The sequence below is a fragment of the Lingula anatina genome, chromosome 1 (assembly GCF_051362555.1).
Source record: "Lingula anatina isolate TDL-2025a chromosome 1, LinAna3.0, whole genome shotgun sequence".
NCBI lineage: Eukaryota > Metazoa > Brachiopoda > Lingulata > Lingulida > Lingulidae > Lingula > Lingula anatina.
In genome coordinates, this window is record NC_141767.1 from 50,367,004 (window position 1) to 50,394,263 (window position 27,260).

The 27,260-nt window shown below is 35.7% G+C and overlaps 1 protein-coding gene and 1 long non-coding RNA gene across 5 annotated transcripts in view; one reads left to right on the forward strand and one right to left on the reverse strand.

Moving 5' to 3' along the window:
- LOC106173140 (A disintegrin and metalloproteinase with thrombospondin motifs 6) overlaps positions 1-27,260 on the reverse strand; it is a 32,021-nt gene that overhangs the window by 3,186 nt on the left and 1,575 nt on the right. The window contains exons 2-25 of one of the 3 annotated variants that reach the window (XM_086999526.1): positions 26,136-26,251; positions 22,056-22,556; positions 21,087-21,481; positions 17,985-18,147; positions 16,443-16,702; positions 14,215-14,298; positions 13,154-13,281; positions 11,947-11,990; positions 7,531-7,636; positions 7,211-7,357; positions 6,820-6,961; positions 6,419-6,526; positions 5,999-6,144; positions 5,637-5,700; positions 5,298-5,400; positions 3,513-3,646; positions 3,168-3,291; positions 2,615-2,695; positions 2,353-2,519; positions 2,071-2,203; positions 1,707-1,836; positions 1,253-1,457; positions 799-975; positions 188-341 (exon numbers count right to left, since the gene is read on the reverse strand). In XM_086999526.1, coding sequence (XP_086855652.1) covers positions 188-341; positions 799-975; positions 1,253-1,457; positions 1,707-1,836; positions 2,071-2,203; positions 2,353-2,519; positions 2,615-2,695; positions 3,168-3,291; positions 3,513-3,646; positions 5,298-5,400; positions 5,637-5,700; positions 5,999-6,144; positions 6,419-6,526; positions 6,820-6,961; positions 7,211-7,357; positions 7,531-7,636; positions 11,947-11,990; positions 13,154-13,281; positions 14,215-14,298; positions 16,443-16,702; positions 17,985-18,147; positions 21,087-21,481; positions 22,056-22,143 — 3,283 coding nt within the window. In that variant the 5' untranslated portion in view covers positions 22,144-22,556; positions 26,136-26,251. The other 2 variants (XM_086999534.1, XM_086999531.1) reach the window with 2 other exon arrangements.
- LOC147764436 (uncharacterized) lies at positions 850-7,224 on the forward strand. 2 transcript variants are annotated; one of them, XR_015331772.1, is made up of 4 exons: positions 850-988; positions 1,270-1,513; positions 2,039-2,103; positions 6,943-7,224. It is a non-coding gene; the product is annotated as an uncharacterized LOC147764436 (long non-coding RNA). The 2 variants fall into 2 exon arrangements; XR_015331771.1 differs by lacking the exon at positions 6,943-7,224 and having other exon boundaries at positions 2,039-2,151.

Below are 27,260 nucleotides of genomic sequence, written 5' to 3' on the forward strand. Positions count from 1 at the left end.
TAATTGAGAGATTTATGATGAATGCAACAATCCTAGGCTTTACACAGAATGTGCTATACTAGGGGCATTCTGAGGTTTACCTCCTAATAAGATGCACAGTATAAATATGTGTATTTTCTTTTCAGACAGAAATGGATGCACTTTAAATGTCTAGAAAATATACATAAAGGGATCCAGTTATATTTACCTTCTCCTGTTGGTGGAGCCACATTACAGGGTGTTTCACATTCCTGTATATCATGTGGTTTATCTCTGAAATGGCACTTATCACTGGAACGCCCTGTATATGTCTTGCATACCACAGTGCGCCTTTGTTGTCCTTTGCCACACTCAGCAGAACACTGAAAACAGAATGTCACTTCTGGACTTACACTGATTTTGTCATCTCTTAACTGTCTCTCAGTTAGGGAAAATGTAACATTTGTATAAATTTGAAATGCTGGAAACAGTTTAATTCCTGCCCAACCAGGAGGGTAATGAATGGATGGCATGCATACAGATGTTTATTTATTCATTAATTTTTTTATTTTGTGTGTGTGTTGGGGGGAGGGGGGGGGGGGGAGGCAGGAGCAGAAATCAACAATTTATGAAGTTCATTCACATGTTAGGTGTAATGCCAATAATGTGGAGATAAAAATGTTTTAAATAGATTCTTTTGTTAAATTTCGGTGTATTTACAAGTTTGGCTGTCTATTTTAAAAATTAAATTAGAAATTTACATATGTATTTATAAATGAATCATAGTTTATGGAGAGGAGAACCTTAATGGTACAATCATCACTCAGTTTATGTTCTCACCTCTCCCCATTCGCCTGTTACCCAGCTTGGAGGAGGACATCTTCCCAGATTGCACCTCATCCTGAATGGTGGTCTTTGTGCCCTGTCACAACTTGTCACATTCAGCCTTGTTCTACCATCACTGCTGGTGCAATATACTTTGCGTGTTCTGATACCAGGGCCACATTTGGGAGTGCACTGTAGAAAAAGTGTAAGAAAATAATAATAATAAAATAATAATAATAGAGGAATAATGGCCACAAGTAGATTTTAATGTCTTGACAAAGCATTACTAATTATATATAAAGCAATGCCTTATTATTGCAATAAGTTTCTTTCTTTTTCATTATCATTCTGATCTTATACGCACAATGTAATGGTTATTGTTAGGTTATTTAACAGTGGCTATGTGACTTATAAAATCTTTGCCATTTCTAAATATTTTATTTTCCCAATTTCCATCTTTGTTGCTGACCTCTGACCACTCATCAGCCACCCAGACAGGTGGACACTTGTCTTCATTGCAGCTCATCTGTGCAATGGGACGCCGCTTGGTGCACCAGGAATCCTCAAGATTTTTTTCTTCTATTTGATCAACCTTCTGCATACACTGGACAACCCGAGTTTTCTGACCACCACCACAAGTGCGGCTGCAGTCTGACCAGTCACCAATGACCCAGCTGAAATATTTAAATTGATGTCTTTGACATGCTGGAAGAGGTCCACTTTTGGCCAGGTAGGTGGATTTAAGACATTGGTTTTAAAGTGAAAAGTCATGAAAGAGTTTTGCAACAGCAGGACTGAATTTAGTTTTCTTTGCAAACCTTTTTTATTTTTATTTAACATGAGTAAAAAAATAATATATTATAACTATAAGCCCCATTTGTTAATATCTACAAGTAACCTGTCATTAAAATATATAGACCTACCCTGGTTTACATGGTGCTTCATTGCAATACTTTAGTTTGTCATTGGGTTTCAGATATCTTGGACAGAATCTGTTGTCAACCTTTGTCTTATCTCCTTTCCTGAGGCAAACTGCCTTAGATTTACTCACACCTACAACATATCAAAGACATGTTATTGATCATGTTTCAATGTGTTCAGTAACAAGCTATTTCAACCATATATGATAATTCAAAAAATGATTAATGTTACATGCAGCAATCACCATTTTCTCAAAGAAAACATTAAGACCCGTGAAAATCTTTATGATTAAATCTGTATTGAAAAAATCTTATTTTATCTCTCTTAATACTAGCTTTAATTAGTGGAGTGAGGAACAGCATTTACCTTTGGCACAGGACACTGAGCATTCTGACCACGGTGAGTACTCCCATACAAACTCAGCCTCTGATACATTACTTGGTTTGACTGGAACATTGTACTCATAATGGATGCCTTGATTGGATTCTTGGAGTAAGACCTAATAAAAGAAGAAATGACAGTGTGAAATAGTATTTACTACTAACACCAATACAGGGTATTCTGATTACTTATATGATTCAATATTTTAAACTAACATAATTAAGTAAACACAGAACTGGGTTGAGCTATCACTCTGCAATCCTGTACCATGATGACAAGTGGTTCCTGTATTGGTCCCAGTGCCCACAGTGTCTCTGGTGCATCAGGTGCCCTTTCATAGTGAAACACTGTGCCAGCCACCTCAAACTTCCGTGGCCAATCTATGGTCCAGGCTCCATTGATGTAATATGTGTCATTGACCTCTGATCTCAAAGCTGAAATGTAGAACAAATAGCAGATACCAGTTAGTCAAGATTTTTTTTATTCTGCAAGAAAAGTGGTATTGAAGAGAGTATAGAAGAATATTTACCTAGGTAATTTCTTGACAGGGTGTCTTCTGTTACATTAATGTGGACTGCACCTTTTGGAATTGTGACAACTTCTTGGTAACCTGTTAAAACATACAGATTTTATATTTGAAGTATACTTTCCAATAACTTGACATCAATTTCAGATATGGAAATAATTCAAGTTTAATGTTTTTCTCTGTTGGGTAAAATATATTAGTATTTTAAACAGAAACTCGTGTCTTTTTTGGACAACATTAAAATTAAAGTTGATATTGGCTCTACTATTGAATAAAACCTTTAAACCAACTGTCTTTTTTAATTTAAGAGAACATCAAATACTTAGACCAAAGTACAATACTCTGCTTAGATGTCTTGTACAAATTATTAGCAATAAAATCTGTAGCATGTCAGCAGTTACATTTTTTTCAAGTATGACAAATGGTCCTGCCTCTTTAGGAAAGTTTAATTGGGTATCAAAGTTAAAAGTGTATTTAACCTGCGGAAAAAAATATAATGCCATTGCATGGGAACCACTTCTGCTGAAAAAAAATACCTCTCCTATTAGTTACTTACTTCCTTTTTGTAGTGGTTTATCAAAGAGACTTGAAATGGTTTTGCATGTAGTTCCATCACCTCCACAAACTCGACATTTGTCTTCTATTGCCCCAGAGCCCAAGATGTGATCACAGCCAACATGCTGTATTAAGACAAAAAATACTTTGCAAAATCTATACAATTTTGCAAACATTTTCATTTTCAGTACTTACATTTTTTCATAGGCAAATTTAAACATCTTTATATGCCCACTTAAATTGATACAATTGGTTAGCTAGTATACTGAGGTATGTCTGTGTATCATTTAAGTTTCATCTCTTTTGTAAAGGCTTGTTTAATGAATATAAAAGTAGTTAGATTTACCCTGCACTCTCCATTGATACACATGTTGAGGGAGTCAGGGTAACATCTGGTACCATCAATAACTTTGGGTGCTCTTTCTGTATAGAAGTTATGTCCATCAGCCAGGCAATTTAAAGCACATGGGTTCACATGACCTGGAACAGATTGTTATGTGTCCTTATTTTAGGCCAGTTAAGAAAAGTGTTACCCAAACTAAGTTCACTAATGAGACTGAAAAAATTGACTTATGTATCATGAATTATGTTTACTTAAAAAGGAGAAAATGTGGTGTTTTTAAAGATCATGTACACTTAATAGTTAGTGAAAAAAGAAACAATTGATTGTTTATTATCATTACTGCAAATTCTTTAGATTTTCTTTAGAAATTCTTTAGATATCTAGATAATGCTGTACTGAGTTAACCCCTTTCAAAAATGATTAAGGCTTGTTTTTGGCACAATATCAATTCATTCTTGATGTCGGTGATATATTGAGACATGTCATTTCCATTAACTGCAAGCTTATGAAGGAGGTCAACCAACTTCATGCTGTGTCTGGTAGATGTATTAAACAATGTTCTTGTCAGTAAATTTACAGTTGATAAGTCTGTTGAGTTGCCAGTGGTTAAGTTTTGTTTTTGTTTTCAAATATAACCATCTATGGCTGTCCAAAAGTGTTGAATGGGAACTGCTAAAGTGACTTTTATGTGGTTGTGGTCTTAGGGTCTTATATATTTGTGGTTAGGGGTACCCAGAAGAAAAAAAACATAAAAAGGGCATTTCATTCTCTCTTGCTAAGTAACAATGGTACAAAGTGCACTCACACTAAACTACAAACAAAAGTTGGTTGATTTGGCACTAATGTAACATTTCAAGGGCTTCTTTATGACAAAGATTCGCTGTGACGAAGGTCCACTATGACCAACTGCAATGTCCACTATAATTAAGGTTCACTATGATAAAGGTCCACTTTGACAAAGGTTCGTTATGACAAAGGTGTGCTATGAGGAAGATACACATGCAGTCTGACAGAGGGCAAAGATAGAATGACTTAAAAAAAATAACTTTATTATATGTAATATTAAATTGATCGTGAAATTAGCAAATTACATAACACAGGGCTGAAAATTAGCATTAGCAACTGTAGGAAATGCTACTCAAATTTTTTTTAACTGGGGCTAAACGCCACCATCTTTAAATGTGGAAGCAAAACTTAACTACCTAGGAATGCACTGTAGGTGTTACCTATAATAAAACTCATTTCCTGGCACTTAGTTGCACCAATGCTCCGTGTTGCAAATTTCACCATTTTCCACAAGGCAAGTGATGAGAGACCTTGATGAAAAGGAAGCACAAATTGAAGCACTGAGCATGTGCCAAAACCAGGGACACACGAAAGTTAATATGGGACCCGAATTTTGAATTTCAACAGAGTTGTCAATCAATCCATTTTCCCCTACATGGATAAGTTCAGCCTTATTGGGCACAAGTAACATTATGTCATGGGTCAATTTTTTAATTTGGTAAATTGACCTAGTTATTAGAATGAAGGAGTGTGTCTTAATACTTTTTTGGAATACCAAATCTTCATCATATGATACCCTTCAGAAAACCCAATTTTATGCCTTCAAAATAGCAGACCTTCATCATAGTGAACCCCAGACAGATTTGAGAGGTAAAAAAACTTTGCTGATTTTAGAGCAATTTTCCACTTTTTTCAAAATGGTGGACTTTTTTCATTAAGAACCTTCATTACACAGAGTAGACCCTTATTTAAATTGGATTTATAGCTTTTAGCTGATTTTACCTCCAGTATAAGGTTTCCATTTATATTTTTCCCCTCGAAAAGGTACATCATTAAAACTAGTACACTGAACAGCCCGGAATACAGTGGAGTTGATAGGACAATCCTGGAAAAACAAATATAATGTGCCATAAATTAAAAAAAAAATTCAATCAAAGAAATCTTCTACATACTGTTTACAATGGTCTATATACTTCCTATTCACAACTCTACACTAATAGTACAAATTTAGTTTTTGGTTGAACCACTGCACAATTACAAAATCAAACTTTGTAACATTTAACTTTAATATCTAACATCCACCATGATATATAGCTGCATTCATGTTTTCTTTTTACTTACATGAATATTGCACGATCTATACCTTGTTCTCTCCCCAATGCAGTATTTGCCACCATGAGTAGGACTGGGTCCATGAGAAAAAAGTATCAAATTGTGAAATACTTTGCAGAAAACATTACTTTACCATGTCATCATTTGATCTGTATAATCAATTTCTTTTTTCTAATGGTTCTTACATTTTATTTGAAAGAGCTGACAAGACTTAGTCTTGTAGGTTATTTGAATGATTTTTATTTGTATCATATAATAATTATAAAGTCTAAAAAAATGTGTTGTTAAAGGAAAATTGACAAAAGAACAATAAATTTAAAAAGGATTTGAAAGATAACTGAAGCAGGCCTAGATGAAGGCACAAGCCTCACCTTGGGTTATCACAGTGTCTGTTACTAGACTCTACTCCTCCTCCACATGTACGTGAACAGGACCCCCACTCTGACCAAGTCCCCCAGCCCCCAGATACAGCCTCTGGCATAGAGCCCTGAACCACACACCGCCCCTGGTAACACCACTGAGGATATAATACAAAATATTCTATTAGGACCATATTAGTATGTTTTGATGGGTTATTTTTATCCAGTATTTATTAAATTTATCAAATCATGACAGAAGCGTTTCTCATGAAGCAATCTGTGGTACTATGAACTCAAGTTGGCTCCCATATACAAAAATTGTTTTCTGTCCATTAACGTCTGTGAAAGCAAACCCTACATTCGCTACTGTAAGATATGGTAAATTATTTTAAACCAAGTTTAATAAATAATCAGTTAATGAAGAATTCTCACCCCTTTCTTTACCCGCCACGTGACACAGGCAGTACCCTCCACAGCTGGTATGCTATTCGTGACACAGCGCTCATTCTGGTTGGTGCACCATAGTTCTCTACACACTTCCTAGGGAGAAAGCAAAGGGTGCAATCATCCAATCAATGAAAAAGTAAGAAAAATTACATGGTTACATAAATATTAGGTTTGCAAATATGTTAAAAATATCAACATTTTTATTTTCCAAGGTTTTAGACCCATTGTGTATCATGTGAATGATTACCAGAAAACCCTGCAAATCCTATTGGAAAATGTGTTGAATATCCCCAAAATATATGAAGCTGGCAATCAGTATTTTGCTGTTAATCATTAAGTTGTGATGTACTACATAAGGCATTGCCTCTGATTTAAAGAATCATTACCCCGACTTTGCACTGTCTAGACTTAGGTCCATACTGTAGTTTGCACTGCTCATCTGCATCTACTTTCTGACCTGGGAGCTCTGTTGGAAACACAAAATCACGTTCCTTTGGTACATTTTCCAGGCATGCTCCTCGACCTGAACTATGTGAAAGGGGCAGTGGAGGTGAGAGAATAGGTAAAGGATTTTAATCAAGAAAAATAATCAACCAGATTTATGTATTTATTTATGTTCAATTTGATCCTAGTACATAATAAATTACAGTGTGAAATGTTCTCTATTTATGGCTCATATCCCAAATGACTGCAATTATTGCATTAGTATCATATCATTTAAATCATATTATTATCACATATAAATCATCATACCAATCAAAGAATTTTTGAACTTACTCAAGGAATCCTGTGATATATTTTCTGCTACAGCTTGACCAGGAGAAAGGGTCCACCTCTCGTGTAAGTTGTGCAGCCATAATCTTGGCTGGTTCATGCCCCTTTGTGCCACACGGGTTACCAGCACCATCATGTTGCATACCAAAACTAGAAATTTATGTTGAAATGGAATGTAACTGTGGAAGAAGGAGAAGAAAGGAAAAGTAAACTATATTAAATTTAAGTCATGTTATAATATGTATTACTATTTTAGGTGGCATTTTAAGGATATACTATATAAATCTACATTTAAAGTAACCAATGGTCAATGACCGAATTACTTGTGTCCCATTTCATGGGCTATTGTAAAAGCAGATGCAAGTCCTATGTCTTCATTAATACTGCAACTTCTGTCCAGTTCACACATGCCAGCAACAGGGGCTAATCCTGCAATAAAAAGAATGGTGATGAAACCATTTCTGAGTTATAAATTTCCAATTTTTGAGTCTCTTTTGTAATGTACATGGAGACTGGTGAATTTAAATGATAATAGTTTAAAAGAAATTCATAACTTGATTTTCAGATATTTTTCTCAACAATTTAAATAGGATACACCTTGGTGATTAAGGGGTAATTGATGACACTTCCAGAATAAAAAATAATTTTTGCTATACAAGGTCATGTCTTTTATGCTAAAAATAGAAAGGGTGGTAAATAAATTAATATTTATTTATTTATTTATTTATCAATGTTGAAAGCAGATAGACAGATATATAGATGGACAGAAGGACACGACATGCAGACATTATAGCTATATTTATTGTACCACCAGCGTTAGCGCTGGCGGTACACATGGTTTCGGTCTCGTCCGGATCGTTCCGCCGGCTCCGCCGGCTCCGCCGGACGGCTACCGTTACCGCTTCTCCTCCTAGACGGTAAGGCCCCCCATACCCATCTCATGGATTTAGGTCACCTATAATCTCAACTCGTTCCACGTAAAATTTGGGCTTTGTCGGTATTGGGGTCTGGGTGTGGCACTCATTGCAATGCACCCTTGTCCAAAAATGGCAAAATTAAATGCTAATTATCTACCCTACGGAAGGAGTTACGGGAAAAATTTCTACAGACGGCTTTCCAAAAGTCATATGTGTAGATTTCAAATATACCCTCGGATTTGACCTTTGACCTTTACTTCAAGGTCAAATGGGCCAAAATTTTCAAAAAAATGAAATTTTTTACGAAAAAAAAATTTTTTGCCCTGTTATTCAGACACCACACAGACTTAACCAATAATATTATTGGAAAGTGTTACCCTTCAGGTCATCTTTCATCTCCGTGAATTTGGGGTCAATCGGTGCATTTTCACAGGAGTAGCGGCCATAAGATACCGAAACTGAAAACTGTCTCTAATTCGGGAACCGTTAATGCTAGAGACCCATTCTTTTTTGCATTTTGTAGAGCATGTAAAGCCCAACACTGAAGGTGGTCTCGGTTTTTTTGTATTCCATACGGTTTTCGAGTTACGCTGTATCAAAAAGTACATATTGGTGGTGAAAGGAAAATGTACGGAAGCCCACTGGTGCCATATGTAGAAAAAAAAATTATCTCGAAATTTCGAGATACTATTTTGAAATTTGAACAAAAAAATTTACCACCAGCGTTAGCGCTGGCGGTACACATGGTTTCGGTCCCGTCCGGTCCGTTCGCCGGCTCCGCCGCCATGTTACCGTTACCGCTTCTCCTCCTAGACGGTAAGGGCCCCCGTACCCATCTCATGGATTTAGGTCACCTATAATCTCAACTCGTTCCACGTAAAATTTGGGCTTTGTCGGTATTGGGGTCTGGGTGTGGCACTCATTGCAATGCACCCTTGTCTAAAAATGGCAAAATTAAATGCTAATTATCTACCCTACAGAAGGAGTTACGGGAAAAATTTCTATAGACGGCTTTCCAAAAGTCATATGTGTAGATTTCAAATATACCCTCGGATTTGACCTTTGACCTTTACTTCAAGGTCAAATGGGTCAAAATTTTCAAAAAAATGAAATTTTTTACAAAAAAAAAAATTTTTTGCCCTGTTATTCAGACGCCACACAGACTTAACCAATAATATTATTGGAAAGTGTTACCCTTCAGGTCATCTTTCATCTGCGTGAATTTGGGGTCAATCGGTGCATTTTCACAGGAGTAGCGGCCATAAGATACCGAAACTGAAAACTGTCTCTAATTCGGGAACCGTTAATGCTAGAGACCCATTCTTTTTTGCATTTTGTAGAGCATGTAAAGCCCAACACTGGAGGTGGTCTCAGTTTTTTTGTATTCCATACGGTTTTCGAGTTACGCTGTATCAGAAAGTACATATTGGTGGGGAAAGGAAAATGTACGGAAGCCGACTGGTGCCATATGTAGAAAAAAAATTATCTCGAAATTTCGAGATACTATTTTGAAATTTGAACAAAAAAAAAATTATCTCGAAATTTCGAGATAGCATTTTGATATTTGAGCAAAAAAATTTATCTCGAAATTTCGAGATAGTATTTTGAAATTTGAACAAAAAAAATGCTATCTCGAAATTTCGAGATAATTTTTTTTTTCAACATATGGCACCAGTCGGCTTCCGTAAAAATGTGCAGTACGGTAATGGATAATAAATTTTGAACTCCGGAAAAATAAAACATAATGCTTGGCAAAGCAGACAACTTGTGGTCAAAAATGACATTATTTTATCAAATTTAAACTTCTGCAACTTCAGAGAACCTCCCATTTCAAGAACTTTGACCAAAATGACCTTTTCTTTATTTTAATTAATTTTTTCTGTAGGAAATTTATGGCACATTATGGTAACTCCAAAATTATAACATTTAGTCCCTTATATCTCCAAAACTGGCAGAGATAGGTCCATAGTTACTATTGAAGTTGAATAGGAAGTCATATACTGGCAATCTTACTGTGACCTTGACATTGACCTTTGACCTACTTTTCACCTTGAACTGAACTTTGCAAAATTTGCTTCCCTTTTATCTCCAAAACTGGCAGAGATAGGTCCATAGTTACTATTGAACTTGCATAGGAAGTCATATACTGGCAATTTTACTGTGACCTTGAAATTGACCTTTGACCTTCTTTTCACCATGAACTGAACTTTGCAAATTTTGCTTCCCTTTTATCTCCAAAACTGGCAGAGATAGGTCCATAGTTACTATTGAAGTTGAATAGGAAGTCATATACTGGCAATCTTACTGTGACCTTGAAATTGACCTTTGACCTACTTTTCACCATGAACTGAACTTTGCAAATTTTGCTTCCCTTTTATCTCCAAAACTGGCAGAGATAGGTCCATAGTTACTATTGAAGTTGGATAGGAAGTCATATACTGGCAATTTACTGTGACCTTGAAATTGACCTTTGACCTACCTTACAATGAACTTAACTTTGATTGCACCATTTTTAGTTATATATATTTTTTGCATATTTTGAAAATTCTTGTTGATTGCATTTTTACAGCTTGTCAAGCACAAGACTGGTGGCTGCACCCCTTATTTTGTGTATGTGGGGGTCTATACGAATGCGCTTGCTCCAGCTGGTGGTACAATATTCGGAGGCGGTATCGCCTCTCTGATCCTCTAGTTAGCTTTAATATTTTGCCAAGTTCTCACACCTTAAATATTATATTATGATACACACTAAATTTGGATTCTAACTTTTTTGGTTTGCACTTCTTCTCAGTCCCTATAAAAAAACATTACATGCTAAAATTGCTGAGTTTTAAATTTAAAAAAGAAGGATAGTTTTTTAAAAGATCAAAAGAAATTCCTGAATTTATTTTTGAACTGTACTGTGTACAAACTCAGTGAGCTGTATGCACACACAGGAATGGATTATTGGAATGAACGAAAAATGTAACAAATGGCAAGTAAACTTCACTCAGTCTTACCAACATGTTTAACTTATCAAAATTAAAGAACCATTTAGAAATCCAAGGTATTTATTTTAGTGCCCTTTCAAATCACTACTAACACCTCTTCAAAATATTTTTGCAGCTAAATCCTCCTTTAACTAAATTGTTGGATATACGAAGAACAAAACAGCTTTAGGTTATCAGCTACATGATACTACACTTAACATGACAGTAGAGGGCTTATTTGGAATTTCTACTTCTTTCTATAGTAAGTTGCAGCAGGTGGCTTTGCCATCAAGTGCTATATGCCGTCATGTTTCTTCTAATGCTTGAAAGTGGTGAATAAACAGTTCCCATAACATTTAAAAAATCAGAATATATGCAATGAAGGGAAATGCTTTTTAAATACTTGAGGGAGTTAATTGGAGTATGAAGGGAGTTAATTGAAATGTATGAGAAATTTTGCTGTTAGGAATTTTGTTGTCATTGGCTATATTATTATCTTGTAAATGCAACTTTTCTTCACCTGTCCCTGTTGTAAAGTACTTATTTTTTCTCCCTAACACTATAAAACTGACAGAGAGGAACAGTTAGTATTCATATTAACACTGTCTCCCAGGGACTAACTCGCCACAGATGTAACTTTGGTGGTCCGTGTGCAATAGAATAAACAAAAAATAACCAGAGATTGGTCTGAGGTTAAGAGATGAAAAAAAATTGTATATTTATCTAAACAGCAGGCATTTGGCAATGCTTAACCTTCAATTTGCCTGTGTAACCAATTGTTTTTGATGAAGCACAGGCTACCTTTGGTCAATGGAAATCATGTAGTCATGAGTCAAAAGAGGATATCACTCACCTAACGTACCACAGGGCTGGTTTTTATATGTACAGATGTCAAATCTGTAAAAAAAAGTTATATATATAAATATCTCCTACTTATCAAACATTACAGCATTTTAAAATGAAATGTAAGAAGCAACAAATTAACTGACAAGTAGTATTCATTTATCTTCCCTGACTTTGTCAAGAGTTTCAAAAGGGTTATTTTTCATAGGTTCAAATTTCCAGTCTGTTACGTAAAAAATATTAATATACTGGTATATGAAAATCAGCATATCTCCCAGTTTTAGTTTCCCTTCAAATCAGCAGCCTCTGAGAAAAAGAATGCAAGAAGTAATGGCTAAGCTGTCAAGAAGTGTTTAGTTTCAACCTTTCCTAACCCCTTAAACACTTCTGCCATCCACTGCACTCACTTAAACTGCAATTGCCATCATTCAACTGCTGTAATTAACATGTCAGTATAGAAGCTGTTCAACATTATGGGGCTTGTCATCACATTTTGATATCAGAAATTAATCCCTTAGCTTATGAGATAGCACTGAGTCAACTTAGTACTGAACAATTGAATTCTCTGCCTCTTGTTGTGACTGGCCTAACAGACCATAAAGTCTGCTAGGTAATGGAGAAAATACCTATTCCCTAACTATAACAATGTAATAGTGACACAGCAAGTGGTAAGATTTATGGATTTCTTAATCTATGGCAGACAATTTAGAAACTACTACTGATTATGTTTCTTATACATATATGTATTCGATTTCTGTCAGTGGAAAATTTATAGAAAATTGTTATCAAAAAGTGTACTGTATTCAAGACATGTTTTCATTGCGTTATAAAATTGGCCCATTTTCAGGAAAGAGACACCTGATTGCAACCCCCAAGGTGTAATAAGTCTGATTTCTTTAGACATAAAATTTATACAGTGAGTGTTGGATGAAATTCCAAAGCTAAATAGATTATGAAGGTGCCCTGTGACTCAGGGTTTCCCACGGAAAACTTACTTAACAGATTCTTCTGGGGTAAACTGTATTTTTCCTGAACTAATTAATACAGCAAATGCCATGTACAGCAGGTAGTTTTTAATTTTTCAACTCTCATTTTATTTTATTGTTTTTTTAATACAGTACACATAATTATTAATTTCACATTATGACTGACCTGATGGGAACTACAATATACCGGTATGTGGGGCAGTTAGAATGGATAGACTGGATTCCATTTACCTTGTAATGAGTACAGCATTATCATGATGTGCTATCCCCTGCTCATGAGACTTTGGATTAATGGCCTTTTGCCATTTACAGAAACTGTCCAAAGATTTGTCTGCATGGTGGTTGATCTCAAGATTGGGCTGAAATTAAAGAAAATATGAGAGTGTTGTCTTCTTTGCCCTTGCACGTGTGTGTATGTGTGTGCATGAAGGCTTACAAATGTTTTACATGTTCCATGCTTTTAAGCCAACATGACTTATTTTCACCTGTTACTAAGCTTAGGTATTCTGTAGGTACACAAGTAGAGCAAAGAAGTGTTGCATGAATGTGTTCTTCAGGCAAATTTCAGTCTTTGGGTATCTTTCTTTTTATTTCAAAGCAAGTAGAACTTTGTTCAGACATTCTGTAATTCCACTGATTGACAAAGACTCCAAACTGTCTATTCACTACAAATAAGGTGGTGGAAACATTCAAAATTATGACATTTCACAAATTGAATGCACTTTGAAATTTCAGGATAAGTGTTACATAATTTAAGTAGCCATTATTGATATTTAATTTTACAGACATCCAAAATACCATTCTGTCTGTCTGGGCGACTTTGTTGTAGCAACCTGAGATGCAACATTGTAAAAGTTTCAAGACTGTCAGTTGCTGAGAGCATGCAGAATGTACTGCTCAATTTCTTGCCAAAAGGGTGAGAAAAAGAAACATTCTCTGCATTTTGATATCACATGCCTATGTTTGTGTTGTTATATGTGCAACTGGACTTTCTATGAAAATGGTGTTGGTTATAACTAGACAAGAAAGAAGCTACTTCTACGCACAATACAATATTGGTTAAAATGGTCTACAAGATGTGTAAAAATCTACTTCAATTAAGATAAAAAAATCAAAATTTATACTGTGGGGGACTGTAGCTTGCTCTATCCAGGGAATTATATCGGATAATTCCATGTACAGCATTTTTAAAGTACAAGTTTAGAATACACACTCCAGGGAATTATATCGGATAATTCCCTGCTCTATCCCAGTCTGTGTCTGTGTCTGTGTGTGTGTGTGTGTAGACTTACCTGATCTTCACTAAGCAGGACCAGTCTGGTGACAATGACATTGATTGCATTCCCTACAGAAGCATCATGGTAAAGTTTGGCAACCTGACCTCAATGAAATAAAATAACAAATCTTACTATTACCATAGATTGATCCAAGAAAAATTATGTCAATTTTATTTTTAAAAAATAACATGGGAGAAAGTAGCTGATGTTTTGTGCAGGGGGAAGCAATTAAGACCTATTTGTATGTTACTTGTAATCTATAGACAAGAACATAGATATATATTTTGCTTTTGTGTTAGAATTCATTCAAACTGTATGAAAAAGCTGCTCATATAATTCATATAAAAAAGCACAAAATGACATAAAGCAATAAATATTTCAATTGAAATTTATATCTTCCTATCTGCCTACTGTATAAAACATTTTTAAAGTACAAGTTCAAGTGGAATTTAGTCTCTTATAGTGAGCCACACAAAGAATAAAATATGCATGAATTATTTTTACAGATGGATTCCATTGCTAAAGTAAAATAACAAAGAGGCATGTAAGAAAACCAGTAAAAAGGGGTATAAGATTAGAACAAGCTTGGCTGGGAATGCATACTGAGGTAATGCCCGGTATCTTCCCGGAAGAAACCATTGACTAGCGTAAATTTAGTGTGAATACAATTTAGCTGGTAAGTCATTCATTCTGTGTCAGCTTTTTCTATTGAGTTAAGCTGTTCAGACCTGCCCAGACTGTTTATATAACATTACACTTTAAATCTAATTAAATTGACTGGATCACAGGGGTTCAAATCAGGACAGGTTGAAGATGTTTTTTTTCTCTGTTATCAAAGAGCAGTAATGACTGCAAAGTTTGGCACTTGTACTACTGCTGGCCATGTGGTAAAATGCAAAAGTTTAAGGCAAACAGGGACAAGATGCTAGCATATCAGTCAAACAGATATCAAGTTGATTATCCAATGTATACAAGCACTTCACAGAAGTGCGTAACATCCCATCTCACCTGAAGAGCAGGAAACAGCAGTCCCATTACTTTCCCCCTGTAGTACCTTACCTGAACTTTTACATATACCTCTTCCAACCCACTGTTTCACCACAGTACAGCACGTAATACACACTTTAGGGAACACATTTCTGTCAATGCTCGGGTTTCTTCGTAAACAATTTGCTAATCGTAATCTATTATGGTGCACCTTTTTGTTCTCTGTTCACATTTTTGGTATATACAATTTCATTCCTAAGGGATGCATTCAGTACAAAAGTGCTTGAAACAAAATTGTTACAAATCTAATTGATTGAATTGCAGCATTCCCCTTGCATGCACTCAAAGAGAGCATGTTGTACCAATAAAAGGTAGTTTTTCAAAATTCCTCAGAGTAATTTCCTTTGTCATCCCAACAAAAATTTCATTAGACATTATCCTCAATAATACAAACACGAACCACAGATCTTTCAGCACTACCACCCATATTAATCACATGATTCACGATTAATCAACACACCATAAAAGTATTTACCACTTCCATAGCAATTCCTAGCACTATCATTCATCTGCTTATCTACCTGTTTGGTACATTCCATATGAGCTGAAGACTGTCAAGAACGCATTGCTGCTGCATTAATACATGGTATAGATAGTAGAAAATACTACTATATTAGTTTGGTTTGTTTTGAGACTTTTTATATAGCAGTACGTTCGTTTTGGGCATTGGTATGGACATAAAAAATCCATTCTCTTACATCAATGACGAAAAAAGATGAGAAAATATAACTTTTCTGCAACTACAAATCTTCAAAAGCTCTAACATGCTGTTTCTCGCATATTCTGCCATATTGAAAATAGTCCTGGATTGATAAAAGTACCCATATGTAAACAACCAGAAATGCAACTGAAACTTGGTGTTTGGTATTGCTATGGTAGTGGTTACTTTTTCAGTGTGTTGGTTAATTCGTGGGTTGAGTGGTTAATATGGGTATTAGTGCTAAAAGATCTGCAGGTAATGTTAGTAAATGGCAAGTATGAGGCCTGAAGATGATCTCAGCTTATTGAGGAAGTCTAAGGTGTGAATTGGAATGATGTAAAAAAAAAGACAAATATCTGGTGTCACAAATAAGAATGTTGAAAGTTGAGTGTACCTCAAAAATGTTTTTTCTTTAAATATCAATTAACTGCATATTTAACAACTTTGAGTGCTTTATAAAAATTTATGGGTCAATCACTGCTCTTGCTCTACTTACAATATTCATTATGGTTAAAACATATGGCTCAATCTCTTGCTGCCCATGGAATCCAACCATCATTTTATCAACAACCACCAAAGTTTCTACATGTCGCTCTCTGCTGACAGATCGCCGCCTGCGTGATTTCCAGTTGTCTTTATTGTGGTATCCATAGTGATGAGGCTTGAGCTGCAGGCCTTGGGCCCAGAGGGGTGTGATGGCATTGTGTATGTGATTGGAATGAGATTCATGAGAATGCAGATGAGAATCCTGATGATCTGGAAAAAAAACATGATGTCATTATTAGTATTTCAGATCAGAGTTTTTTTCTTTTTCACAATGATATAACACCTTGAAGTTTTTTTTTTCCCTTCTGTATTGTGAAAATCTTTCGACATCCACTGATATGAAAAAGGATTTTAGTGAAATTATAATTAACAACCAATTTCACTTTCACATAGGTAAGTGCACTTATTTCCATTCAAGTAAATCCAATGCAAATCTGGTCTCTGAGGAAAAATATATTTTGCTAAAAGATGAACTAATAAAAATCAAGTGTGTATTGGATTTGTGGAACGACGGGCCTGATGGGTGGTTTCAAACAGAGCATGTTTTATTGATTTTCAGTGCAGATTGTGTCTGCCCTTTATACAATCCAGGTAAATGAAAACAAAACTTTTGGTACCATTTTCACATGTATCACTATGATCAAGGTATTCCATGGAGTCTGGGAAAAAGACAGCTAAACAGAGAGCTCAGTTATCAAAATAACATTCTTCGTTTATGTTGTATTTTTCTAGGTAATCATCCATCAGATTGTTTTAGTAAATGAACCATTATTCCCATGGTAATGTACACATGGCTAAAGCAAGATATTCACAACAGGTGACTGAGCCAATGATAAAGAAGTGGGAGTTCCTTTCAGTGTTTGGTATATGAGTCTACAGGTTACTGTCAAAAGAAAAACATTTTGACAGTTTTGAAATCAACTGCATCCACAGCTTTCAGTTACTACATCCAGTTGCAAGCACTACCACAGAACTCAAACTTTTTCAGGCGCCTTTTTGTACTTAATTAATTTTGGAAGTTAAGTGTGTGGTAATTTACTTATAAGAATGTTATACTAATACTTCAGTGGGCATATTATTTTAAACTATTAGAAGAATTTCATTGCCAGTTGTACAGTTTGTTAAAACAGGATTCAGGTTTCATTGATAACCTTCAAACTTATGATTCAACTGACTGAAAAAACTTCAAAGCACAACCCTTAATGAAACCGAGAATTTACCTCACAGCCCTTAATGAAACAGAGAATTTACCTCCCATTTAATACTTAACTCTTAAGTGTATTTCTTTTCCAAACAAATTCTCCTCTGAATTGTCTGTACTGTCTCTTCTAATATTTTGTCTTATTAGCCAAATACTAGCCAGAAGTCAAGACTTATTTCATTTTGCTATGTTGCAATTGTTTCCCACCCACTTAAAAGCATTTAATCCTTTTAAAAACTTCTACTGCAGGATTGAATTCAATGTTTGCTGAAAGTATCCTTATTTACCTACCTTTGACTCCACAATGACTACTTGAGGAACTATGACCAGGTTTATGTTTTAATGCTGATTGTTGATAAACAATATGAGGATGTCCCTGTGTTTCTATTGAATTAGTATGATTCCACAATGGCTCCACATAATAATGTTCATCTTGCGTAGAAAATAATCCATGCTGAAAAATAACAAACCTTTGATGTATAAGGCATAGAAGTAAATTTTTAATGTAGATTTTATTGATAGCCATTATATCATTTAAATGTGCCATATGGTTACTGCATATCACTTTAGATAAATGGAGTTATATGTCAAAATTTAGTGGGTTTGATTTTTTAAGAAATCAGATGAATGTGTTTGGTTACCATGGCAATGACAAGTCTGATGCACACGTGTCAGAAATACTCATAATATTGCCAGTAACTTTTAAAGATTTTAAATGCCTCTTTAAAACATTTAACAAAATTTTCCAAAATAATTAATTGTCTGTATGATTGTTTGTAAATGTTTTACATTTGCTTCTCTGACATTACAACCCAATCGAACAAAGTACTGAAAAAATACTAAAAAGATTCAATAACTGCCCGAAATAAAACCATGCTTTTATGCAATCACTCTTTTCTGTTCTAGAAATATAGGCTTGAATCTGTATTATTGCTGATCAAGGCATAGTTCACCCTTTACTCTGCAACTTGTTTCAAAGTCATTTGTCATAAAGTACATGAAGTTTGATACACTTCATTTCGTATCACTCACTGTTTTTATGTCTGCCCTTACTATTTGCCAAGTGAACCCCATATGGTAAAAAATGAAGTTTCAGCCAACTGGCAGAAAACAGGCTTCTGGTTTTAAGTGTTTGATTTGATATCATTACTATTACCAGATTAAGAACATTCAGCAGTTGTGCAATCAATTTTGAGTGCTAAACTGACAGATTTACTTGGCCCTTTTCCTCTTTTCTTTTCTTATTTTATTTTGTCTTTTTTTCACAATGAATTATGTTACTCCTTTATTTCTGCTTGTCTTCATGACTCTTTTTAAATTTATTCAAAGATATTTTATTTCAGGTTTTCCTGCTATTTCACCTTAGATATAGTATTTTCCTACATCTTCAATATAATAGTACAATACATAACATTTGGAGCATGAAAGTTGTAACCATGACCATAAGCATGCATGCAAAATTATATGGATATGAACTCGATGACAATGACTATGAAAAAGGGCAATTGCTGTCTAATTACATGCCTATTAGAAGATTGACTTGGCATGTCTAACTTGTGGTTCATTTTCAGAATGGATTTTTGATATAAGTCACATTCACATTTTGAGCACATTTAAGTGACTTTCACTCATTGATTCCCATGTCTCATATGTACCTAATATAACCATCTTGTGCCTGCATAAGTTGAACAACCCATCAGCAGAGAGAACACTACTTTTCAAAAACAGTTATGCCTAAATGTTATATTTAAATAATACATCTGAAAAGTACTCTCAGTTTATTCAGCCTAGTGAAACAATAATCAAAGTCACCTGACAGGCTGAAACTGAGTCTAGATCCAAAGAAAAGTACAGTAATAGCAGACACAACAGCAAACTTAGTCTGGTTGCTCTGGCATTTATATCTTTAATTGTTGGAATTTTCCTGCATCCTTCTAAAGAAAATACAAAACAAACTGCATTTCCTGCCAAGAACATGAGCAAATAGGAAACCAGCAGGGTAAATGGCCAAAGTAAGCTTGGATCAAGAGGAAAACCTTGTTACAAGGTATTACCAACAGGTATATGGGGAAATCACCAGCACCATCAAATTATGTGGTTAACACTGGGTGCTTTCTCGTAAAATCCAACATTTTTTCACTTCAAGGAAATAACCATTTTCATCGATCAATATTAATGAACATTTCAGCAGGTGTCTGTTTCCTGCATTAACTCTATTAGATAGCATCCTTTCCTAGAATAAGCCAACAGCACATTTTCCAGGCACCCGCAAGAGCCAAGAATTCCCACTGATAAGCCATGGGCAATAATATACACACGTTGGCACCAGCAAGTACAAAGATATCTCTGTCCTCAGATGGATAAGAGCTCATGTGAGAAACATTAAAAAATAATACTTTTGCAACTTGCAAAGCCCTTATCTTCAATTTGTACTAATTTTTCTTTTTTAATTCAGCATAAAAAAAGAAATAAGCTGGGTTCATGAACAAGACAAAATTAGTTGAAAAGTAACTATAATGTTGCCGTAATCATTTGACCAAGAATCATTTTTTACAGTTGCAATACATTTTCCAGGTTAGGTATATGTTCTATTCTTTGAGATGCACATCAAAAACTTTGATTGGGAAAGTCTAAATAAAAATGTGACAGACAATATTCTTTTACACATTCATGAAATTTGGAAATAAACATATTTCAAGCAAGGATCTAAGGGGAGGGGGCAAGGGAGCAGCTTCACCCCTCCCCTTTACATTTTCTTAATAATGCAGAGGAAAAACAAAAGGAAAAATGATCAATCTTCACCCTCCTCATTCTGTGCCCTTCCAACCTCTGAAGTAAATTCCTGGATTCGTCAGTGCCTTGGTTAACACAACCCTACACAATCCTAATTCAAACTGAATAGCAATATTGTAGGGAGGGGGAACTGACAAGAACCCTTAGTGTGCCTATTCTACTGCTGATGGGTAATCTTTGTCTATCACTATTGAAACTAACATTTTATTGTTTTTAATTCAAGTAAATAATTTGAAAATTATTCCATTTAGTTATAGATAAAGTCATTTTATGACTTTTTAGCATGCAATTCTTCCTTATGAAAATGTAAGCAAAAAAATTTTTAGCAGTACTAAAGTGACCTCAAAACCCCAGTGACCACATTTGACAGAGCTTTAAAATGTGAACACCTGACAAATCCCTCAGGAAATGCTTGTGATAGTTATCATTGTTATTGTATATTTCTAAAGGAAGGAATGGTGATACTACGCAGGTGATCATGGCAGTCAACAGGAAGGATCATGGTTAATAATCAAAACCATTTTATTTACTCTGATATATTTGACTGATGGTTTATCCCTAAATATCTCAAAAACAATGGCAATTGAGTTTAAGACTTACCAGGCCATTGCAGTTACTAAGCACAACTCTTGACTGTATGGAGTTCAGAACAGAGCCATGGAAGTGACAGTCTTCAGTGTGCCGGTCCCGCCTTTCCACCCCCTGTCTATTCCAATATTCCACTGTATAGTCTCCTGACACTAACTTTCTGTTCAAAGTTAAGTTGAAATGAAACTCTGATCCATATGCAGTCAATTTGTAGTAAATACATTCATCAGAGTGAGTACTGGCACTGGAGAAAGCACTTTGATTGCTGGGAATAGTGTGTAAAGCACTTCGTTTTTTCCTAGTTCTAATTCCTTTGCTTGTCACATCAAAACTGATTAAGTTTCCTTTGTGGTCCACAAGTTTTGGGATAACCATTTCGTAATGATTTAAATGACGAAATAACTGTTCTGGAAAATAAATTAATTAAATCACAAATTTGATGAAAAATATAATTTAATTTTTATAAAACCCCTAGGTCTCAATATATCCCATACCTCCAATTAAACTACTGAAACCTCTTAGTATTAATTGTCACAGTAATGTAAAGCTTAAAAGCCATAATATGTACAAAGATTTAAGTGCAACAAAACACTAACTGTTCCCCTTTTCCTGTTGGTTTTGAGTGCACATGTGAAACATTATTGGGGTTTTTACTCTGACTGTGTGTGTCGGTATAATTCAGTGGGTGGAGACACATTAAGAAATGAAATGTGCATAAAACCATTTTGGTAGAATAAAGTTACTTGGAACATATACGAGCAGACTGACCAAAACAGGCTTAACCAATAATTTCTTTTTATCTTTGAATATGGCTGACCAATACCTGAAGATAAAAAGTGGTTCTTAGCCACACCCCACTATTACAATTAGAGCAATGTATTACCTTGTACACCCGTGATGATTTTGAGAACTGTCATAAGATTAATATAATCCAGGTACAATATTTAGGTACGTTTATTATCATATCTATTGAAAACATACCTGTCTTCATAGAGATTTGAGAGTAATTGACTGGTAGTGCCAGGGCTTGGCTTATAATCCACGTCAACAGTGCGTATACGATTTCCATAGTACTTTGTCGTATCCACTGCTTGGACTTCTGCTTGCTGCAGAGAGAACCAAACCCGGTTCCTTTAAAGCAGAAACCAAGATCCGCCTTAATCACGTCATCACTGCTGATCCAAGGTAACTGTCAACTACAAAAGTTACTTATGCCATCATGATACCATAAGTAGATAGTGTTTTTAGTCATTCTGTGGGTTTCATGCCCATCCTAACGCCGCCCCTCCGCGGCTCCCGTCACAGCCGATACCATGTACCTTTGGGTACTGAAGTTTTCGGTTGCCTCGGAATGCCTTCTTTTTGCCACTAGTTGCCTTCTTCCTCTGCTACTGTGTCGGTTTTTCCACGTTGCCAGAATCACACACTGATCGCAGTTCAACCTCTGCGACCCGTCAGTCTCACCTCACAGCAAGCTTTTGTCTACGGCAATGAGAAAACAATATTAGATGTAAGACGCTGAAAACAAGAGCGCGAAGAAGTCTGTGATCGTTACAAAAAAAAATCAAAAAGTGAATACAACCTAAGAGTTAGAAAACGCTATTTCACTCTTTAATCAAATATCATCGGATGTGCGGATATCGACAGTTAATGCAATGCGTGTGTTAAACGTACATGAACGCACGCCTAAGGTAAAACAGGAACAGAACTGTGTTAGAATCTGGTCATAATCGTGGCTAAAACTGCTGCTCGTGATTTATGGAACGACCGCCTGTCGATTGAAATAAACAGAAACAAACACAATGTCAACGCCACCGTCGCGACGGAAAAGTGGTTCGCGCGGGAACTTTAAAGTGGCATAGGTGAACACTCAACGACACCATATTTTGTTGTCTATCCATAAACGTTCAATTACAACAGAATAAAAATACTAGAAAAGGAGAATAAAAATACATTTTAGGGTCTAACAATTCCGTTAGTCTATGGATTGAATCCCAGATATGACCACATATTTTAGGATTACCTGTAAAGGTGATGTGATTAGCAATGGGGCCTCTCATTACTGGAGGTTCAACCTTGTCCATCACAACTTCTACCTGCACGCCAACGTCAAGTATTTGCACCGACAGCGTGATCCCCCGCTTTCTATCTTCTGAACGATCAAATGGATGTGCTAGGCAAAGAGATGCCCGGGTAGGCATCCACGCCGGAGCGGAAACACATAGCGGTCCCAGATACAAAGCCAAAAACAACCATGTGAAAGTGTGAGCTAATGACCTTTCATTCCAAACCTAGGAATTTTTTCTTCATACTTACTGACTTCACTGTGTCTACAGTAACTAATCTTCCATGAATCTCGACAACAAACCGATCAGAACCCGCGCAGGAATGTATCTGTTATCAAACTGCCGTTTTGTGCATTTCGTCTTACGAAAATTTCCATGACACAAGCCACTGTTTTGTTAAGAAATATGATTTAAATCAAGGTCAGTCATAATAATAATCATCCCACCGAACCTCGTCTGCTCAAAATTTCAATTGATAGAAATAAATGCGAGACAGGCCTGCAGGAGTTCGACGGGTTCAACTGAAACGTTCAGGTTGTCTTTGCGAAACTTTCAAATCTACCTCTAAGATTTGGGGGATTACCCAGCATTAAATTAAGTGATAACGATACACTTATTGCAAATAGTAAAACAATTAAATAACACCGTTGAATGACATATTAGCGTTTCTTAAAAGCTCGCGCTTATTGCAAAGCCCACTGTTGTCGCACCTTTCAGTAATTTGGTCTTAAAGCACCATCTTTACGTAATACTTAGACTGCAAACTCACCAGTGATGGCCTTATGATGATCACCATAAGATGAACTTCGGTGAATCTTACTAATTCCATACACGATCCTAAATCAAGGGATATTGTCCAGAATCACATACACGCTCAGTTCGTGCTATGATGACCCAGGTGGTCACTCAGAGACACGATAATGTAATAATCAGGTAAACTGCGTCCAAATTGTTTTGGTATTAAATGCAAACTTGCTGATTTGCCGACTTAGTGCTGGACTTAGCCCTGGCATCACGTGCTGGTGGGACCGCCGATACAACAATTAAAATAAGTTTCAGCACGTTGAAATAGGCGTGCGCTAATGAGAAACGCTTGCTTGCTGAAGATCTGCTACAGTACAGGCATGAAGGACATTCGCAAAATGCATTTATCTGAGAAAGTGTCCGTGCTACTCCCACTTCTGAGTGAATCTTCTTTCACCTGACCTGTCCTTTTATTCCACGAAATCGTTTTGTTGCTGTTTTTTTTTTTAAGTAATAACCCCGAAAGCTTAGGTAAACCTTTTACAAAGAAAGGACAGTACAATACTGAACGTATACATATTGAATTAGACAGACTGGCCACAAGCCAACTAGATAAAGTACCCCTGTTAGTCTGCCTGCACTTTCTTCATGTTGAAATGAACGGTCTCCGTTTCACGCACCTCGGGCCACACACATTTTTAGTAACAACGTGTAAGTTTACAGGTAACTGCATTGACGTCTCCGTAATGTGATACAAAAATAGGGCTTCAAAGTAAGCCATTGTTGTTTCGCAGACTGACGCCTCTTGTAATCATAACAATCAGCACAAACCTACCTTTATCCGATAGATAACCTTCGGTAAATTTGAGCAACGATTTCGCTTCATAATGTCAATTAGTTAGCCAATGTAATAAGACCTGCTATTTCTTTAGACAATTAATCCTTAAAAGAGACTGACGTGAAACTGAAGTTGATTTTATCGTATTGTCAACCATCGCACGTCCGACGTTCAAATACGATGAACAGACATTCATTGTGGTCTCTAATGATTTTGCGACATTTATTTTCTCTAAAGAAAACAGTGCGATTTCTGTCCGATTGTCCGGTTCTGGTCAACGCTGCAGTGTTTTTAATCATAGCAATTTCAAACGACAGTCTCGGTCTGCCGACAACGGTTGCAGATCACCGATTTCAGCGTTGGCTATGCATTGTGTTTTTTCGATTGACTGGTGTCAAACTAATAGTACCAAAACGTAAGTGGTAGCCTTAAAATTTGAATCTTTGGCGACTATAGTGAAAGAAGTAGTGCTGTAGAACAAAATTTTTTCCAAAATCATAAAAAATCAATTTTGCAATTATACTATAAATGTTTAAAATTAATTTTAAAAACGTATTTAATAAGTTGTTTTTCAAACAAATCTCAACCATGTGAACAAGACACCCCAGTCTACAATGGCTACCGAATGCGTTGGCTGTCTGCGTTGTATTTTTATAAGTCGTAGTGACTTCACGGTTCATGTCGCGATTAAATAACCAGAACTGATCTGCTGAACTCGTCATTGTGCATCAAATAGAGATGCTGAAGCTGTTCTACTATTGATAGCGTTATATTGCACCTTGAGTTGAAGAAACATTGTGATTTAGAAGTCTTAATTTTAAAAAAATTACGGAGCAAGCGTAGTTGTAATCAAAACCTTAACCATAGCAACCGCAGTCTTGGTTTTCAAACTACAACAGAATAGATATGAGACATAATATTTCCAACATTATATCATATAAAGTATAAGTTACCATGGTATGCTAGGTTAGGTTGATATTTAGGTTAATATTTTACACCGTGCATGTTCACAATTGTTGAATATCACGACAATTGCGCCCTAATAGAACATTGCTAAAAGTAAAATAAATGGTCAAAAGAGACGTTTTACATGCTAAAACACATGGTAATACTAAATCTCGAGATGACCCAAACTGTGGAAAAACGACAAGGCCAACCATGTTTTTTGAAATATGTCGGTAAATCTATTATTTCTTTCAGATCTCATGGTGTAGGGATAACATAAGCATGATTCGGTATTTCAAAATATTGTAAGTCACTCCACTTGTTTATTATTTTGATCTTTAGAAAAACTATGTACATCCTATATAAAGAAAGACATAACGTGTATATGCATGTGTGTGTTTTGGAGAGAGAGAGAGAGAGAGAGAGAGAAGGGGGGCGGGCAAAACAAAAAAAAAGTCATATACTCACAAATATCGTATTTTTCCTGACGTATTTCTGAATTTGCAGACGTAAATCTACTGTGCCAGGATTGGCGGGTGACAGGTGAACATAACCGGGTCAAAGCGTCCGCTAGCAGCAGCCGCCTTTAAGATTAGAATACATCTTGTCAAAATACGTTAGCATACCACAACATCTTTTATATACATGTATGAAAATAGTTATGAATGGGGGTAGGGTTTCCCACCTAACAATTAAAGCAAAATGTGCCATTTGTCCATAAAGACAAGACATTAATGAGATAGGTTGGGTCGGGGCCTCATATTGTGTTAATTTTATGCCACCGAACTATGGTACATTTAATTAAGGCATAATATTAGATAAAAGCTGTATGAATGAGTTTAATCTATTCCAACCTTACATAAGTAGGCCTATTTGCATTAATTTGTTTAGTAATGTGATGTATCAATTAAATGCCGGAAATATTAATAAATTTGAGAAATTAAAAAAAAATCCAAATAGTGTAATTCAAATCCAGAAAAATGTGTGCAACTTGTATTTGTATTCAGTCCTCTTGTTATGTTGCAACTGGGGTTGGATAAGCGTATAAAGGCGAGCATCAAATCGGAAAATCTTACGAGAAGCGGTGTCTTTGGTGCAGCTAAGGAAAGAACTAGACCGTAAGAAATCAAATATTTTCAGTTATTTGTGTTTATTTGCTTTATTCATTTTAAAATGCTTATGTTCATTTTATCAGGTGAACACAGTTCCGAATAGATGAATTCGAACGGTGGTACGCTATTTCACTATGATAACACTGTTGAACGGGAACCACTTTTAGTTTGTCTGGGGGGCGTTTTCAGCTGTATAGCGCGAATCTATTCAGAGTGTAAAATACTCTTTCAAACTGGGCGTCAATTAATTTGGAGTAACATCATCTTATTCGGTTGAATATCTCCAAAATATGCAACTGCGTTATTACAAATTTTGTTGTAAACAATTATACGGTGAGAAATATTTTGCAGAGTACGAGCAATGTGTTATATGGATCTGAAGGCGCCACATGAGCAACAAATAGCTGGGCTTAACGCTATGGTTGAAAGAAATGTTTGTCAGTGCAGTAAAGAAAAACATTTTGAAAAGCAATCAATTTCA